Raw genomic sequence first — 18919 nt, forward strand, 5'->3', positions numbered from 1 at the left:
TATTTAACAGGTTAAAAAAAAAAGACTTAAAATAAAAAAATAAACATATACTCATCTTCCGAGGGAGCCCTTATAGTCCTGTCGCCTGTGTGCGGTGCAGGCGGCAGCTTCCTGTCCCAGAGTTGGATGAGCGCAGGACCTGTGATGATGTCGCGGTCACATGACCGTAATGTCATGGAAGGTCCTTGTCGCATACCATACTTGCCACCGGAACCTGCCGCTTGCATGGAGCGGTCACCGGAGCGTCGCGAGGAGCGGGAAAGGCGCCGGAGGATGAGTATATGATGATTTTTTATATTTTTTATTATTTTTAACATTATATCTTTTTACTATTGAGGCTGCATAGGCAGCATCAATAGTAAAAAAGTTGGTTACACAGGGTTAATAGCAGCGTTAATGGAGTGCGTTACACGGTTGTCCATTAACGCTGCCATTAACCCTGTGTGAGCGGTGACTGGAGGGGAGTACGGAGCGAGCACTGACTGCGGGGAGCAAGGAGCGGCCATGTTGCCGCCGGACTGCGTCAGTCGCTGATTGGTCGTGGGCGTTTTGCCACGACCAATCAGCGACTTGGATTCCATGACAGACAGAGGCCGCGACCAATGAATATCCGTGATAGAAAGACAGACGGAAGTGACCCTTAGACAATTATATAGTAGATAATACTGCCCTCTATGAAGAATAATGTACAGGAGAATTTTCGGCTCTGGTTGACGACTTGTTGTGAATGGACTTCTCACTTTCTTTTTATATAGATGTGTGACCGTCCCCTTGACAGTGGGAAGGGAGACAGGAGACACAAGAGGTAAATTACATGTTCTATGCCATGTACCCTACAATTATAGCAGGCGGGCCCCTGACAGGTGCCCATTACTTTTACTGTTACTTATGTGATGGGGCAAACAACATGTAAACATGATCTTACGGTGACTACAAGATTCCGGGACGCCATTGCTGGACAGTTATAGAATTACTGTATGGTATTCCTGATTAGCCGTGGTTCTGCATGTACAGTGGAAGGGGGGGGGATGACGGGAGTGATGGGGTACATGCACCATACAGAGATTAGATTGTGAGCTGGGGTCAGAGATGATGGAAGTAACACATTGCGGAGACACTGGAGCAGATATTGGTTGAGCATTGGATTACCTGCGGGGGTCTCCATTAGAGATGTATAGCTGGACAGCATCTATGGATTTTTACAGAGAATAACTCATATGCCAGGACTTAAAGACCCCGCAAATAACGGGGATCAGGCAGAATCCCCCATAAAACACAGCTCACAGATAAACCTCCAAATCCTTTATTCTCTTATATAAATAAGTTGGTGGTGGGGGGAGGGGAGCGGCAGCTTCTTCGGGACGGGGGCCACACTAGATCTCCATTAGTTGCTCATTCCCCACAATGATCTCATTGACGCGTTTTTCTGCGGAGATAAAAATGAGTAAAGCTGATTACGCGGTGATCAGAAGACCGGATCCTGGACCAGCGGCCACTTCTGTAGTCCGTGGCGCCCGACCAGGAGCCAAACCTCTATATGAGAGCACTATCCAGATTACTGCGCTTCGTGCCGCAACGATGGTGTTGCTTACAAATAAGAAGAGGTGGCAGGATCCTGGCTAGGGAGGAGATTCGCAGGCCTGTCGTTGGAGGCCACGGACTACTGAAGTGACACTGGACGGGTGTATTACACATCGTTTTCAATCATCAGTAATCACAAAGTAACAAGCACAATGCAGCACTTACCTTTTATTAAAGAAGTGACCATTGGAGCATAAGGTACAAGCTATCACGGCACAGTGACGTCACATCCGCATAAGGCTTCATTCACACCGCAGATTTTTCCACGTATGAGAAAAACGGACCAATTATTCTTATCAGACTCTTATCAAAGAGTGTGGTGCAAGTGTCATCCGATTTCATCATGCGTAGAAAAAAATAAAAATAAAGTATCTCCACCTTTTCCATTTTATTAGTCCGTGAAAATCACACGACACTCGGATGTCATCTGATTTTTTTCACAGACCCATTGTATTCTTTTGTATTCGTGCCCCCTGGCGAAAATACCCCGGGCAGTGGAGACCCCCCAATATGTATATCACTGAGATCAGTAAATGATGGAGCACCGCAGACCCCAGTCACGCTTCTTATACACCTGCATGAGCGTGACCCCCGCAGAGAATGTTGAGTCTGGCCTTAGAGGTGGTCTCCAGATCAGCTATGACTTTGGTTGACACAACCCTGCAGATGCTTACAATAGCTGTGTGAGTATTTACACCGCGCTGTACAATGGCAGAGGCTTCGCTTACATTTGTGGGGCACTCGTGCCGGGTCTCTGGGAGCTGGAATCGGAAGCAGTGTATTTTATCTGCTTATATTCTGTACTGACACTTAGTTCCCACTGTGCCGAGACCACCCACAGAAGACAAATCCCAGTCTATACTACCCCCCACCATCATGAGGGCTGGAGGCTTCAATAGCACCACACACGCCCCCACATAGAGCGGCTATTATGGGGACGATGGACGTTATGTGCGCAGAATATCCGATGATCAATGTAAATCCTGTCATACCAGCAGACGAGTGGTTAACCCTCTTAAGACCAGGCTTTTCTAGAGCGGCTTCAATGAAATGTGGCATCATATACAGAGGAAAAATGATCCAGACAAAAAAAAAAATGATCCGATAGCCCGGCCCTGATTTCCATCCCACGCTGAATGCACTTGGGTAAATCATCAAGATCCACTGCTGGCAGCTCCTGAGTCAATGACGTCCCAGATGTGATCAATGGGAGACAAGACCGGAGACGCTGCAGGCCACGGTAGCACGTTTAGACCACACAGGCGCTCACAGTAGCACGAGCAACATGTGGCCTGGTGTTGATGAATGGTTCCTGGGACACCTTGGAGAAATGGCCGCCCATACTCAATATAGCAAGATGTTTTTTTTTTTTCATTGATTATCATTAACACTTCTATCCGCCCTGCGATTTCCATAATCCCACGACGTTTCATTCTTGGTGTTGCATGGAGGAGTGTGAATCTGGCCATATAATGAGATACTCGCCAGGCGAAGGCTCGCGGCTGAACAACAGGGGAGACACTTTGGCTGCAATCTAGTTTTTTTTTTACTTAAATGCGTGTTATTGAGGCAGAAAATCAGTTTTGCAATTGGGGTTAAATTAAAAATGTGGCACCTTTTGGCTATTACAGGTAATGGTGCAAAAATTTTACTGAAATCCAATGGCAAAAATAATTTTTAGCCTCAATTATACACAGTAAGTAAAAAAAAATGAGCCCAAACCTGAGTATTGTACGTAGTGCGGTGGAGCCAGATGGCTGCTCACCTACAAGGTATTATACAACATGGAATCAGGAAGATTTACGTGTTTGATCCAATTCTTCGGACAGGAGCAGCTCTGCGGCTGCAGACGTTCTGTCACTCAGATCTGTGGAAAGCTAAAGGCACGCGGGTCGCAGGAGGAACAGCGCAGAGGTGGCGGCAAATGTCTGGGGGGCACTCAGCGTGAGTATAAGGGCATGGGTGCACAGGATCATATAGATAATGGGGCATAAAGGAGGAAAAACAATGCAGGCCGGGGTTCACAGGAGGACATCTGGCGTCAGGGTTCAGCTCCGGACATTGCTCACCTTTATTATTGATCCGAAGACCTGAGCCAACCAGACAATCTTTAATATCGGCCCCGCTGTGTATCACCGCTTTGTTACAGATGACGCTTCCCTGGAGCGTGCAACTGAGAGAAAAGAAGAGGACAGGAGCGTGAGACACCGACAACCAAATGATTAACACTGACAACCCTTCTCTCTGTGGGAATAGGAGTAGATGCCCATTGGGCACTAGACGTGTGCTCCGGTAATGCAGTCCGGAGGCGATTCTCACTTTACAAGAATGAAGCTTAAAGGGGTCGTCCGGCCTAAAGGTACACAGTGACTGCAGACTTGTGAATCCTCACATCATGTGCACGGGCTAGTTGGAGGGGGGCCGGAGAGGGGCCAGTCGGAGCGGGGCCGGAGAGGGGCCAGTCGCAGCGGGGACGGAGACGGGCCAGTCGGAGCGGGGCCGGAGTGGGGCCAGTCGGAGCGGGGCCGGAGAGGGGCCAGTCGGAGCGGGGCCGGAGAGGGGCCAGTCGGAGCGGGGCCGGAGAGGGGCCAGTCGGAGCGGGGCCGGAGAGGGGCCAGTCGGAGCGGGGCCGGAGAGGGGCCAGTCGGAGCGAGGACGGAGACGGGCCAGTCGGAGCGGGACCGGAGACGGGCCAGTCGGAGCGGGGCCGGAGACGGGCCAGTCGGAGCGGGGCCGGAGACGGGCCAGTCGGAGCGGGGCCGGAGACGGGCCAGTCGGAGCGGGGCCGGAGACGGGCCAGTCGGAGCGGGCCGGAGACGGGCCAGTCGGAGCGGGGCCGGAGACGGGCCAGTCGGAGAGGGGCCGGAGACGGGCTAGTCGGAATGTGGACGCAAGTACGCAAATCACATGACCGCCCGCGGCACCGGAAAATCCTCACAGTGTACACGATGTGAGCATTCACAAGTCTGCAGTCACAGTGCGGCTTTTGAGGATGACACAGTCCGCGCGATGTCTGTTCTGGAGGCTACATGAAACTAAGCAGCATACTCTAGTCTACAGTCTCCTACGCTGGAGCGAGCGTCACAGGATCTTACAGAGCTCGATGCCGCAATGAAGAAAGTAGCCAATAACGATGAGCGGAACGCTCGTTGTGGGGGAGTCCGTGTTTTCCTCAAAAACCCCTAACAGAGCGATTTAAAAAAAGAATTAAACAACAGAGTCCAGAACTGTAATGGATTTCTCGAGAAAGCGGAGGTTCGCCTTAAATCACTGAATATTACCTAGATCTGCAGCTTACCAACATTCCTTGACAGCAAGCAGAGATCTTACACACTAAGAAGAATGTAAACATAATGAATGGAAACCTTGGAATGATTCTGCCTTTACCTGGCAGCACAAATCCATCCTTTTATTTTCAGGGTAGATAAGTAGGGAACAGAGATATCTGGTAGCAGCCTTCTCCCCTCTCAGAGCTCTGGGGGTCCGGAGAGATAGCGGTGGGCATGTGTATGAGCTCATTTAGATGCTACTGCTCAGCTTCAGCGTCAGTCTTCGCATTCTATTCATCAACCATATAACAGCGATATCGTCTACCCAGGACCCCTATTGATCAGTAACATTGCTGCCTTTGTGTCAAGAGTCTATGCCCCCCGATTCATCCAGGAGTTATTGGCAGAATTATGGAAGAAAAACTCTTCAAATGTTTGCAAAACTCGAAAAATGTTATGACTAGGTGTTTTTACGCCAGTCCTGGCAACTTCTAGTACCGGACGAAGCTCGGTCGGTATGTGATGTGGCCAGAGAAACCCCAACACAATTCATCATAGGTGACCCCACAAGGTGTTAAATTCAGTGTTGAGGCGCACGGCGCTGCACCCCTGGCCCGTGTGTCTGCCATATTGTCAGCAGTCACAGATCTCACAGTGGCCATATCTTCGGCCTTTAATGTTTCTGAAACCCTCGCAATTTTCAGGTCTTTCATTTTTTATTTTTTTTTGGAATAATCATATTCCAGGGGTGATGGATCCAGCTGTGTAAATCAGAGCGAGGGGCCCAGTGTGAAGGTGAGGAAACATATACTGAAGAGGGCAGGAGCTCCATGTGGAGATAGGACAATGCTTGTGACTCCCCCCCACAGGCGGCCATGTGCAGGGTGGGGTAAAGAAACGACTGGGGGTGGGGTCCAGTGTATGTGTGTGTCCTCTGAGGGTGGGGGGATTACATAGATCTGTGTGTTAAAACAGTTGGACCACCTAACAAGATAAGAATGAAGCACCTCAGCTATCAGCACGGGCCTGCAGGCGTCCCCCACCCCAGGCACACACGCCTTATAAACAATGTGGATAACACACGGCCCCCCCCCGCCCAGGCAAGATTGCACAAATGGCAAAGAATGGAATAGACATATCTTCACTAATTATCCCCAGAATGGATATGGCTGTGCCATTCATGTTCTCCAGTATTTACCAGAGACCCCCTGTAGCCCCCCCAACAGTGATATATCTCATTAATATGTCTGAATATCCATATAAAGACCATAAAATGGCACCAACATCATGATGATTATGGCTGCAGACACCAAAGCATTTTTTTTTTTTTTACAGACTGCACATGGACTAATGATTATGTTGGTGCAATATAAGCAACATGATTGAAGAGGAGAGCCCAGGGGGATATTCTGTCAGGCTAGCAATTAAATGGTTAATGTTTGACCACCCAGCTGATGGGGGGGACTCACAAGCTGAGCTGCGAGGTGTAGTGCCACCAAGTGGCAGAACAGGGAGCAGCGGCTGGTCCTAACCTTTCCTGTATCGTGACGCCGTTCATGATGATGCAGTTTGTGATCTTCACTCTTTCTTTGATGATGCAATTGGAGCCCACGAGAGAATGCTTCACGGACGTCTTCTCGCCGATCCTCGTCTGCTCCCCGATCTTGCTGTCCGTACCCACCTGAGGAACGATAAAAGACATTACCATACGGTGTGCAGAAACGACCTGGATAATCGTGTCACTAATGAATGGGTGATCGTCCACCATATCCAACCGTTGCATAATAAAAACTCTAAAACTTTCTAATATGTTTCTGCTTGTTGTCAGTGAACAGAAATTGAAAGTCTTCTGCTAAAAGGCCTAAATTCCAGGCTGATAAATTTTACCTGCACTGGCCCATTGTAACAAACTATCAGGACAGGACAGATATATCCTGCTGATGCGTAGGGTGCAGAGACTATTAATGCTGCGGTAATAATCTGCCCCATCTGATCATCACACATCATATTGGCCACGGTTCTGCATCTTGCCACGGTGCAATGAAATTAGGGTCAAGGCCAGAACAGGCTGTAACGTGGCTCCTCACCATGTGCTTATCTGTGATGTCGGCCGTCGGATGCACCCGAAGCTCTTCACTATAGATGGAGCTCTGCGGCACCTGCAGAACATAAGAAAGTCACCTGAAGTGGCCACCGCTGGAGTCCCACGTACAGGATAAGAGATCTGGACCCTCCGTATATATAGGAGAGATCTGCCACATACAGAAAATCTGCTGTATCCCTCACCTGCTTGTTGGCCTCAATATACATGGCCAGGCTGTTCACCCGGCAGCACAGTTCATTATCGGCCACGTGGACGTAGCAGCGCAGGCGGCTGCCGTGATACGACTCCATCATGTCACCATGGTGGTCGTTCCAGCTGGACTTGGTTAATGCCATTTCCAGCAGATTATCACTGGGTATATAACTGGAGATGTCTGTGGGGGCACAAGAGGCGAATATGATCAGTTACTTGTCACACAATGAATCTCTCCGACCATCCGTTCATCTAATGCACATGCCAAACTCTGGCCCATGGGCCAAATCTGGCCGGCAGGGTGATTATATTTGGCCCATGATGCGGAGACCGCCCCCCCATTATACCGTAAGGAGGACTATGTGATGCCCATTATACTATATGGAGGACTACGTGGGGCCCATTATACTATATGAAGGACTCTGTGAGGCTCATACTGTATAAAGGACTATGTGGAGCCCATTATACTATATGGAGGACTATATGGGACCAATTATACTATATGGAGGACGATGTTGAGCCCATTATACTATACTAGATTGTGGCCCGATTCTAACGACCAATCAGCGACAGGCACAGTCTGCCGCGAATTCTGGAATCATCATTGTCCATATACTACAGGGACATGCATATTCTAGAATACCCGATGCGTTAGAATCGGGCCACAATCTAGTTCTAGAATATGCATGTCCCCGTAGTATATGGACAATGATGATTCCAGAATTCGCGGCAGACTGTGCCTGTCGCTGATTGGTCGAGGCAACCTTTATGACATCATCGTCGCCATGGCAACCATTATGACATCATCGTCGCTGTGCCCGTTGCTGATTGGTCGAGGCCTGGCGGCCTCGACCAATCAGACGCGGGATGTCTACGTCCTTTATGACATCGTCGCTGTGCCCGTCACTGATTGGTCGAGGCCTGGCGGCCTCGACCAATCAGAGAGCCGGGATTTCCAGGACAGACAGACAGACGGAAAAACCCTTAGACAATTATATATATAGATGGAGGACTATGTGGGGCTCATACTGTATAAAAACTATGTGGGGCCATTATACTATATGGAGGATAATGTGGGGCCATCATACTATATGGAGGACTATGTGGGGCCATCATACTATATGGAGGACTATGTGGGGCCATCATACTATATGGAGGACTATGTGGGGCCATCATACTATATGGAGGACTATGTGGGGCCATCATACTATATGGAGGACTATGTGGGGCCATCATACTATATGGAGGACTATGTGGGGCCATCATACTATATGGAGGACTATGTGAGGCTCATACTGTATAAAAGGACTATGTGAGGCTCATACTGTATAAAAGGACTATATGAGGCTCATACTGTATAAAAGGACTATGTGGGGCCATTATACTATATGAAGGACTGTATGGGACCCATTACACTATATGGAGGACTATGTGGAGCCCATTATACTACACTAGATTGTGGCCCGATTCTAACGCATCGGGTATTCTAGAATATGCATGTCCCCGTAGTATATGGACAATGATGATTCCAGAGGACTGGAGGACTATGTGGGGCCATTATACTATATGGAGGACTATGTGAGGCTTATACTGTATAAAGGACTATGTGGAGCCATTATACTATATGGAAGACTATATGGGACCGATTACACTATATGAAGGACGATGTGGAGCCCATTATACTATACTAGATTGTGGCCCGATTCTAACGCATCGGGTATTCTAGAATATGCATGTCCCCGTAGTATATGGACAATGATGATTCCAGAATTCGCGGCAGACTGTGTCCGTCGCTGATTGATCGAGGCAACCTTTATGACATCATCGTCGCCATGGCAACCATTATGACATCTACGTCGATACTGTGCCCGTCGCTGAATCAGAAACACGGGATTTCTACGTCCTTTATGACATCATCGTCGCTGTGCCCGTTGCTGATTGGTCGAGGCCGCCAGGCCTCGACCAATCAGACGCGGGATATCTACGTCCTTTATGACATCATTGTCGCTGTGCTCGTTGCTGATTGGTCGAGGCCGCCAGGCCTCGACCAATCAGAGACGCGGGATTTCTACGTCGAGGCCGCCAGGCCTCGACCAATCAGAGAGGCGGGATTTCCAGGACAGACAGACAGACAGACAGAAAGACAGACAGACAGAAAAACCCTTAGGCAATTATATATATAGATGAGGACTAAGTGGTGCTCATACTGTATGAAGGACTATGTGGGGCCATTATACTATATGGAGGACTATGGGGGGCCTATTATACTATATGGAAGACTGTGTGGGGATCAAAGTTGGGGCATCATTGTGTTGAGGTCATCATACTTTGATATAGTAGAGTCGTCATTCTGTTCGCGTAGAGCGTACTGTGGAAAAATCATACTGTGTTTGGGGGGCTCTTTTGTTGCCATCACACTTTATTATCTCTATTATTTATTAATTCAAGTTTTTTTTTATCCTTTATTACATATTTAAATTAGGCCATTTGGGCCATATGCTTTTTACTGCTCTTACATAACATATTATATTACTCCAGTATTCCCCATTTGTGATTGTATTTTATTATTAGATCTATTAACTCACACTTTTGTTTCAATATGAAAAGGGTTTATCATATTTAATGATCAGGAAAAAACTTCCTCAATTGTAGACTTTTTTTTTTCTAAATATATATCACGGTTGGCCCAAGACTTTGTCCAAGTTTTTTTATTTTGGCCCTCTGGGTATTTGAGTTTGGCGTCCCTGCCCCAATGTTTCTAATTCTAAATTATATTTATATTAAAGACTTTTTGTTAACATTGTAGTTATGGTTTACAGAATTCCTACTGCAAGCATTCATTGACTACAAACATCAAAGCATTTGTTTTACCTTTCTTGTCTCTTTCGTGTTCCACATTTTTATGTGAGGAGAACTGTTTACTGACCAAATACGGCACCAGCTCCCGTCGAATGGAAGAGAAGGAGCTGCAGTAAGGGAGACAAGAAAATATACAGCCTCCTGTAATACACAAGAATCTGATAGCATCCACATAATGTCTGATGTACTGGTCCTAAGTTACATCCTGTATTATACTCCAGAGCTGCCCTCACTATTCTGCAGGTGCAGTCACTGTGTACATACATTACATTACTGATCCTGAGTTACATCCTGTATTATACCCCAGAGCTGCACTCACTATTCTGCTGGTGCAGTCACTGTGTACATACATTACATTACTGGTCCTAAGTTACATCCTGTATTATACTCCAGAGCTGCCCTCACTATTCTGCTGGTGCAGTCACTGTGTACATATATTACTGATTCTGTGTTACATCCTGTATTATACTCCAGAGCTGCCCTCACTATTCTGCTGGTGCAGTCACTGTGTACATACATTACTGATCCTGAGTTACATCCTGTATTATACTCCAGAGCTGCACTCACTATTCTGCTGGTGCAGTCACTGTGTACATACATTACATTACTGATCCTAAGTTACATCCTGTATTATACTCCAGAGCTGCCCTCACTATTCTGCTGGTGCAGTCACTGTGTACATACATTACTGATCCTGTGTTACATCCTGTATTATACTCCAGAGCTGCGCTCACTATTCTGCTGGTGCAGTCATTGTACATACATCACATTTCTTATCGTCACATTTACATACTCATTGTCAGCTAAGAAATCCACCACATATTTGCGCAGACAGTACAGATGTGCGTCCAACATTCCCATCTTCATGTGGATACGTGGATACCTAGAAGTGGAAAGGGGAACATAAACAGGTAATATTTTGGGAGTGTAATATAACGTCTATTAAGTCTTAAATGACATATTACAGGGAACCTGTAGTTAGATTCTTGCTGCTCGTACCGCGGACACTGACAGCGTGACGAAGACACCAGACGGCCTTCGAATAATCACACGGAGGCCCCCGGCCAACTCTGGGTGACATGCACGGTCAGGCTCTGTATGTCCTGCCTGTGATCGGGCAGCCTGAACCTCCGGTCAGGTTCCCTGTAAGGCACCTCATACATATAGGGTGGTCATCCAGTCCCACCAAAACCTGCCAGCTCAGCAAACATCTATGTTATTGTGTGCAGCCACCTCAAGAGCTTTTATGAGCTCAGCATTCGGAGAACTGCTAGATCTGCAGCAGATGAATTTATCAAAACTGCAGCAATCAACGCAGTAAGTGACATCGCCAGAATCAGGGTTTCTGCCCCTACATCATGCTGCGCTCATATTAAATGGTTAAGCTTGGTAACAGATTCCCTTTAAAGAGAACCTGTCACCAGGTCAAAAGTTCCATATTTTTGTTGTTATTTTATTCCCAGTGTTCCCCTAAGTAATTGTTTCATATTTTTTTTTCAATCCGCCATACGGTTCACTTTTGACCTGGCGACAGGTCCTCTGTAAAGGGGATCCAGAGCCTCCAGCTTCTACATTGCGGGCGAGTGGTGCCAATGGCTTTAAGACCCCACGTATCTGCCGAGACTTGTGCAGGATCGGCAGGTATCGGGCATGTATACCTTTTTAATGCTGGATAACCCCTTCAATATTCTCAATAGGAAGCAACTCCGCAAAAAAAAACGTCACATTGCACATAGAGAATGCTGCCCACCTTTCCAGACTCCTAATTCTAAATAAATGTCAAGTGCACTGTCCCTTCCAGTCAGTCTACACTGTAGAAATTATCATTACATTCATAAACCAGGATGAATGGAGGTTCAGGTCCTTTCCAGTGCTGCAGCAGATCGTGTTATAGCTCTGTCCATCCTGATCCACCTGATGCATGAACAGACTGCAAGATCCACATTTTACACAGGAGAGAGTTCTGATGATCATCTAATAAAAAGGGTGACAATATGCTGTGCCACAACCACCGAGGGTTCAGCCTGGGCAAATATACGGCTATTTATCCTACAAGAGGCACATTGTGCCCAAGGATATAAATATCGGTCATCCCCCTGCATGCAACATCTGGTAAGAGTGGGTGGCTGCGTAACACCAAAATATCCAAAGGGGCAGAGAAAATGACCTCAGGATGAGCACAGGTCATAGGTTAATTGGTTGAAGGGTCGCACTGATCTCTGCAGGTTCGGCTTCTTCCTTGGCTACTTCATCTCTCAGAACTTCAACTGAAAGTTTGGAAAGTTTTTGAAGTGTCTGATTGGTTGCAGCCTTGTTTTATGGTGCGGAGATGGAGAACGAAAAACTGATCAATTTTTTCCTATCCTGTGTTTATTGGACGAGAGGCTATTTTTGACTCATGTAGGACGAACATGATAACAGAACCATGACGGAAATGTGGCTTGTCACTGCGCAGAGATTTTCAACAGTGAAAAGCCCATATAGATCCACTGCATTACAGCATCATATTATTGACTCCCTCCAGCAGCCATGAGGGATGACGCTCCCCCATAACATGGAGAGGGGTGACATAGTGACCCCATATGTGAGACGTGTCTGAGACCTCCCGTCAGTCACCGCAGACCATCAGCGGAGTGTATACTCGGTGATTCATCAATTCCGGTGCCCCCTGAAGCAACACACCTGGGACTAACAGCTGCCAGACCGACCCGCTGGACGCTAATTACGGCATGAATCCCCGGATCGTCGCCCACGTGCAGAGGAATGTGGCTACGTCACCCCCGGGTATAGTAACATGGCGGGATTGTGCGGACTCACCGCTGGAAGATGCATTTCTTCAGGTCTAGACCATCGTCCAGGTCCTCCTCATTAGCCAGCAGCAGGAGTCGTGATCCACTGTCGTCCACTCCAATGAAATCTCGCTCCTCCACTGACAATAAGAAGAATGGTTAATAATGGCGAACTACAGGAGCAGAATACAGGCTCCATATAATACATCACGCTCTGCAGCTTCAATTAATCTTATTTAATAAACACATTTAAAAAATTTTTTTTAACTTTTTCCGATGGAGAAAGAACATTTTTCTTTTCTGTTGCTGCTGCTGACGGATCGGCTGCTGACGGATCTGCTGCTCTTATTGTGCTTCATTTCTTAGGAGTTTGATTATGGAAAATGTCTAAATATAGGAAACCACAACGCAGCGCTGGATGCGCCGTACAATGGATAGCAATGGCCCCGACTGCCACTCACCGGCCTTCTGCTTCCCTTTCTGCCCGGGGACATGCTCACTAGGCTCTGGAGCTTTCCGCATCAGCATGGCGAGGGTGGCGTTGTGGGCCCGAAACAGGTCAACCACTTCATGCAAAGCAACTTCTGTGATGAGGTCGCAGCTGAGCACCAGGACGTCGCTCTAGAGTAAATCAAAGGAGTCGGACAAGAGACAAAATACATCTCCCAAATATCTGATTCATTATGGTCATTTACTGCAAACAGCTCCATTCACTTCAAGAGCTGCGTTCACAATCCTTACACTCCAGTCACATCCAGAGCCACATGCATTTCCAGAGCAACATTCACTAAGTTAATACTGCAGACACGTCCAGAGAGGAATTAACCTCCAGAGCAACATTTACAATGCTACTACTCCAGTCACATCTAGAGCTGCATTCACCTCCACAGCAGTCATTACTGAGCTTATACTCCAGTCACATCCAGAGCTGAATTCATTTCGAGAGCAACATTCAAAATGCTTCTACTCCAGTGGCATCAAGAGCCGAATTCTCCTCCAGAGCAACATTTACTATGCTTCGAGTCCAGTCACATCCAGAGCTGCATTCACTTCCAGACCAGCATTCACAAGGCTAATACTTCAGAGTTGTGTTTTTAAGTCTTTTGCTATTCTATAAGGAGTAACCTGTGTTATTTCTAGTGCAGCTCCGGATGTGATTGGAGTATAATGTCTAAATAAAATCAGGAACATAGTAAAATAAGTAAAAGTCAGTTTCAGATGTGTGAGGCCTCATACGGACATACTTTTAGTATGCAAGAAAAACAATCCGTGTATAATTAAGTGCGCTGGTTCCGATCTTCATCTATTATCACCTGCGTGTTACTTTCTACCATCAATGTGTCATCTGATCTTCTCATATGTAAACATAATCACAAATGTCCAAGCTTCTCCTACCCAGGGTAACATCTCCGATATTCCTGCAGTGGAGCGTGCGGCGAGCAGACACTGCAGCAGCAGGGCAAGATATGGGGTCAGGTCTGGCAGATATAGGAGGCCGTGGTCCTGGGTGGTTTTACCTTAATCTTCGAGTAGATGTGTCGCAGAGAGTCCGCAGTCCCCCTCTCTGACGCCTTATCATCGGGCAGACACACAACATCCACCTTCATTTTCATTTTCATGTCTGGGATACATTTCTGAACTTCTCGAGTCGTCACTACAATGACCTCTGAGAGCAAAGAGACCACACGTTAACCTTTAGGAGGGTTTGTCTTAAAGGGGTTTTCTGTTTTGTTTTTTTCCTCAGCAAACCTTTGTTATCCTTCTATCATTTGTTTTAAAAACAAACTCTTCCTTACACACCCTCCCCAGGTCCAGCGCTGAGTCTCTGCCATAGATCCCACCGTTTATTATTTTCTGCAGCGCCGACATCACGTTGAAAGCGCTGCAGCCAATCAGTGATCTCAGTGGTAGCGCCCAAGTTAACGGCAGGTGCCGATGAACTCACTGATTGGCTGCAACGCTGTCAACAAGATGTCAGAGTTGTAGACGCCAGTAGGAATGGCAGAGACTTAGCTGGGGTTTTCTGAAACTTCAAAACACCTCTAAATAAAAGAAAAGAAGAAATAATAAAAACTTAAATCAATTCGTCTGTTACTCCGTTTCTGGGAAAGCTGAGTGACAACCATTATAGCTATTATATCTCCCGCAGGCGATCGCCCAGTCAAGTGACGGCAGCAGGCGATCGCCCAGTCAAGTGACGGCAGCAGGCGATCGCCCAGTCAAGTGACGGCAGCAGGCGATCGCCCAGTCAAGTGACCGCAGCAGGCGATCGCCCAGTCAAGTGACCGCAGCAGGCCATCGCCCAGTCAAGTGACCGCAGCAGGCGATCGCCCAGTCAAGTGACCGCAGCAGGCGATCGCCCAGTCAAGTGACCGCAGCAGGCGATTGGAGGACGCATCACAGCATAACTAGATACATTAACCATTCAGAAATCCTGAAAAGTTGGGTGACAACCACTGTGGCAGCTGTACTGAAAGCCTTGTTGGTTGTCACCAGATTTCCCAAAAGCCGCGTGGCCAATTGTTTAGAGCAGGGGTCCCCAACTCCAGTCCTCAAGGCCCACCAACAGGTCATGTTTTCAGGATTTCCTTAGTATTGCACAGGTGATAATTGCATAAAGGTACCTTCACACATAACGATATTGTTAACGATATCGTTGCTTTTTGTGACGTAGCAACGATATCGTTAATGAAATCGTTATGTGTGACAGCGACCAACGATCAGGCCCCTGCTGGGAGATCGTTGGTCGCTGAAGAAAGTCCAGAACTTTATTTCGTCGCTGGATCTCCCGTGGACATCGCTGGATCGGCGTGTGTGACACCGATCCAGCGATGTCTTCACTGGTAACCAGGGTAAACATCGGGTAACTAAGCGCAGGGCCGCGCTTAGTAACCCGATGTTTACCCTGGTTACCATCCTAAAAGTAAAAAAAAACAAACACTACATACTTACCTACAGCCGTCTGTCCTCCAGCGCTGCGCTCTGCACTCCTCCTGTACTGGCTGTGAGCGTCGGTCAGCCGGAAAGAAGAGCGGTGACGTCACCGCTCTGCTTTCCGGCCGCTGTGCTCACACAGACAGTACAGGAGGAGTGCAGAGCACAGCGCTGGAGGACAGACGGCTGTAGGTAAGTATGTAGTGTTTGTTTTTTTTTACTTTTAGGATGGTAACCAGGGTAAACATCGGGTTACTAAGCGCGGCCCTGCGCTTAGTTACCCGATGTTTACCCTGGTTACCGGCATCGTTGGTCGCTGGAGAGCGGTCTGTGTAACAGCTCTCCAGCGACCAAACAGCGACGCTGCAGCGATCCGGATGGTTGTCGGTATCGCTGCAGCGTCGCTTAATGTGAAGGGGCCTTTACCTGTGCAAAACAAAGGAAAACCTGAAAACATGATCTGTTGGTGGGCCTTGAGGACTGGAGTTGGGGAACACTGGTTTAGAGCAGATGTGACTACACCAGGACTCACCCTCAAATCCTGCCCGCTCCAGCATGTTCAGTGGGTACCACAGCAGAGGTTTATTGCCCACAGGGAGCAGCGGCTTTGGAATACTCGTGGTTAGGTCCTGCATCCGGGACCCCCCATAAATCGCCATCACCACCGCCTGTAACTCCACCGCCATCCTGCAGGGGGGGACAGTGAGAAAATGACAACATTATACTAAGAAATCATCTAAAATCCTCAATTATTAAAGGGCCAGCGAACAACGCGTCAGTCTACTGAGAAAACCTCTGCGACCTTCAGGCAGGATTTCTGTCGCTTGTTCACGATTTTCAATATCTCCGATTGCTTTCAGGGAATGATAACGTTCTTGTTGAGTCCGGATGCTGGAAACCTTCTAATGTAACAGATCACGCTGGGTTTGTTTGTTTGCTTTTTTACTAATATTAAGGACAATATTATTAAACCGGCCATTGTTTCCATTCACAGTAAGCTGTTTTCGTTGCACGGCGACTGCTGCGCTCCCGTTCATTACCAGGGGAGACACCGGCGACTTTCTGTGGTAAAATCGCCACAACTTACAAGACGACAATTTTACCACATGACAGCTCCACGTACAAGGGCCTGAAAAAATGGGAGACAATGACGAAACCCACAGTCTGACGCCAGAACTGCTGGGACTTGTAGTCTGCAGCTGGAGAACCCACATTACAAGACAGGAAGGTCCTACTGACAGCTGGGGATTGTAGTTCCACACTTGCTGTTCTCCATCTGGCAGGGAAGGCATGCTGGGACTTGTAGTCGTCGCAGGGTTATAGATAAGAGATCGGTCAGTGGCAGGAAGGGGGTGTGCACTGAGCGAGCGGACGTTTATCACCCCCTGCTGCACTGACAGCGCCATAACACCGGGGCCGGCGCCCCCAGGGTGAGTGAGGGACCCCCCGATACCTGACAGTCTGCAGCGGTCCCGGCTCCTGCAGAATCCACAGTTCCGGCGTCGGAAGACGGGTCCCGCTCAGGGACAAAAAGAATGTGAAAGCGAACACCGACCACGTGCTCTCCACGTGCTGCGTGCAGGCTGCTGTCACGTGACCACAATGACTGCGCCGCTATAATAGTCTTATTATTACCGTTATGTAGATATTGTTTGTGTATGGCATATGGGGGTCACACCCCTGAGACCCTGCTAATAATCCTTCCCCCTTTTTTATGTCCTAAGTTATACTTTTCTTTCTTTAATTGCATTTATGTATTTTTTTTTAATTAATTTTGATATTATTTTTGGACATTTTAGTAATTTTGGAGCAGAAAGAATGGGAAAAAAAACAGCATTTCCACTATTGTTTTTTATGATTATGTCGGCGCTGTACATAACCTAATCCTACTCTTCATGCGATTATGATTTATATAGTTTTTATTTAACTTTTCTGGAATAATATATATATTTATATTATAATATATATTTATATATTATATATATTATTAATACAAAATAGTTATTTTTTTGTTGTTGTTGCTAATTTAAAGAGCCGGGATGTTTGTATTTTTGCGTCAGGGCTTCTTTTTTTGCAGTATGACATGTAAGTATCATTGGTATTATTTTCCATCTAATGTTTTTAAATTACTTTTACTATTGATTTTAGGAGGTGGAATTAAAAGGGTTTTCTCCCGGGCTGCAGGTCGTTTAAAAAAAAAATTGTTGTTTTATACCCTCCCCTGGTCCAGCGCTGAGTCTCCATCGCTCCTCCCAGTGTCTGTTGTTATCACTTCGATAGCGCTGCAGCCAATCATCGAGCTCAGCAGCTCTGCCCAAGTTGACGGTTGCTGAGATCACTGATTGGCTGCAGCGCTCTCAAAGATACATCAGTGCTGCAGACGATAACAGACACTAGGAGCAGCAGCGGAGACTGAACGCAGCTCTATGCAATGTGTAGTGTCTCGGAGCCGCCACTACATATGCATGGAACCAAAAAAGCTGACTGTGCCTTTAAATTTCATAGAACATGCTAGAAACCAATGTTCTAGCTTTAGAAGCATCAGAGAGGCTAATTGTCATCATTTGAGCTCAGCTGATTTCATGTCTGTGATACACAAACTGTAGCAAACTTATAACACACAGAGCATTTTACTGATATATACAACACACAGAGCATTCTACTGATATATACAACACACAGAGCATTCTACTGATATATACAACACACAGAGCATTCTACTGATATATACAACACACAGAGCAGTCTACTGATAGATACAACACACAGAGCATTCTACTGATAGATACAACACACTGAGCATTCTACTGATAGATACAACACACAGAGCATTCTACTGATACATACAACACACAGAGCATTGTAGTGATATACAACACACAGAGCATCGTAGGGATATACAACACACAGAGCATTCTACTGATAGATATACAACACACAGAGCATTCTACTGATAGATACAACACACAGAGCATTCTACTGATAGATACCACACACAGAGCATTCTACTGATAGATACAACACACAGAACATTCTACTGATAGATACCACACACAGAGCATTCTACTGATAGATACAACACACAGAACATTCTACTGATAGATACAACACACAGAGCATTCTACTGATAGATACCACACACAGAGCATTCCACTGATAGATACAACACACAGAACATTCTACTGATAGAT

At 46.9% G+C, this 18919-nt stretch overlaps 1 protein-coding gene across 1 annotated transcript; it reads right to left on the reverse strand.

The window, feature by feature from the left end:
* Positions 1-1287: 1287 nt before the first annotated feature.
* EIF2B3 (eukaryotic translation initiation factor 2B subunit gamma) lies at positions 1288-17286 on the reverse strand. The gene is made up of 12 exons (XM_069737996.1): positions 17182-17286; positions 16261-16415; positions 14312-14460; positions 13256-13415; positions 12823-12934; positions 10799-10888; positions 10018-10112; positions 7137-7327; positions 6938-7009; positions 6383-6531; positions 3651-3754; positions 1288-1426 (listed from the first exon to the last, which is right to left on the reverse strand). The coding sequence occupies exons 2-12, from the start codon at positions 16412-16414 to the stop codon at positions 1374-1376; spliced, it is 1329 nt and encodes a 442-aa protein (XP_069594097.1). The 5' UTR covers position 16415; positions 17182-17286; the 3' UTR covers positions 1288-1373.
* Positions 17287-18919: the final 1633 nt, after the last annotated feature.

Source organism: Ranitomeya imitator, chromosome 8, assembly GCF_032444005.1.
Source record: "Ranitomeya imitator isolate aRanImi1 chromosome 8, aRanImi1.pri, whole genome shotgun sequence".
NCBI lineage: Eukaryota > Metazoa > Chordata > Amphibia > Anura > Dendrobatidae > Ranitomeya > Ranitomeya imitator.

Excerpts from the sequence above, each read along its gene's own strand:
- EIF2B3 (XM_069737996.1), bottom strand. The coding sequence starts at position 16,414 with ATGGCGGTGGAGTTACAGGCGGTGGTGATGGCGATTTATGGGGGGTCC. Across the intron at positions 13,416-14,311 it reads ACATCTACTCGAAGATTAAG|AGCGACGTCCTGGTGCTCAG; the intron begins GTAAAACCACCC and ends GATTTACTCTAG. Across the intron at positions 6,532-6,937 it reads ACATCACAGATAAGCACATG|GTGGGTACGGACAGCAAGAT; the intron begins GTGAGGAGCCAC and ends ATCGTTCCTCAG.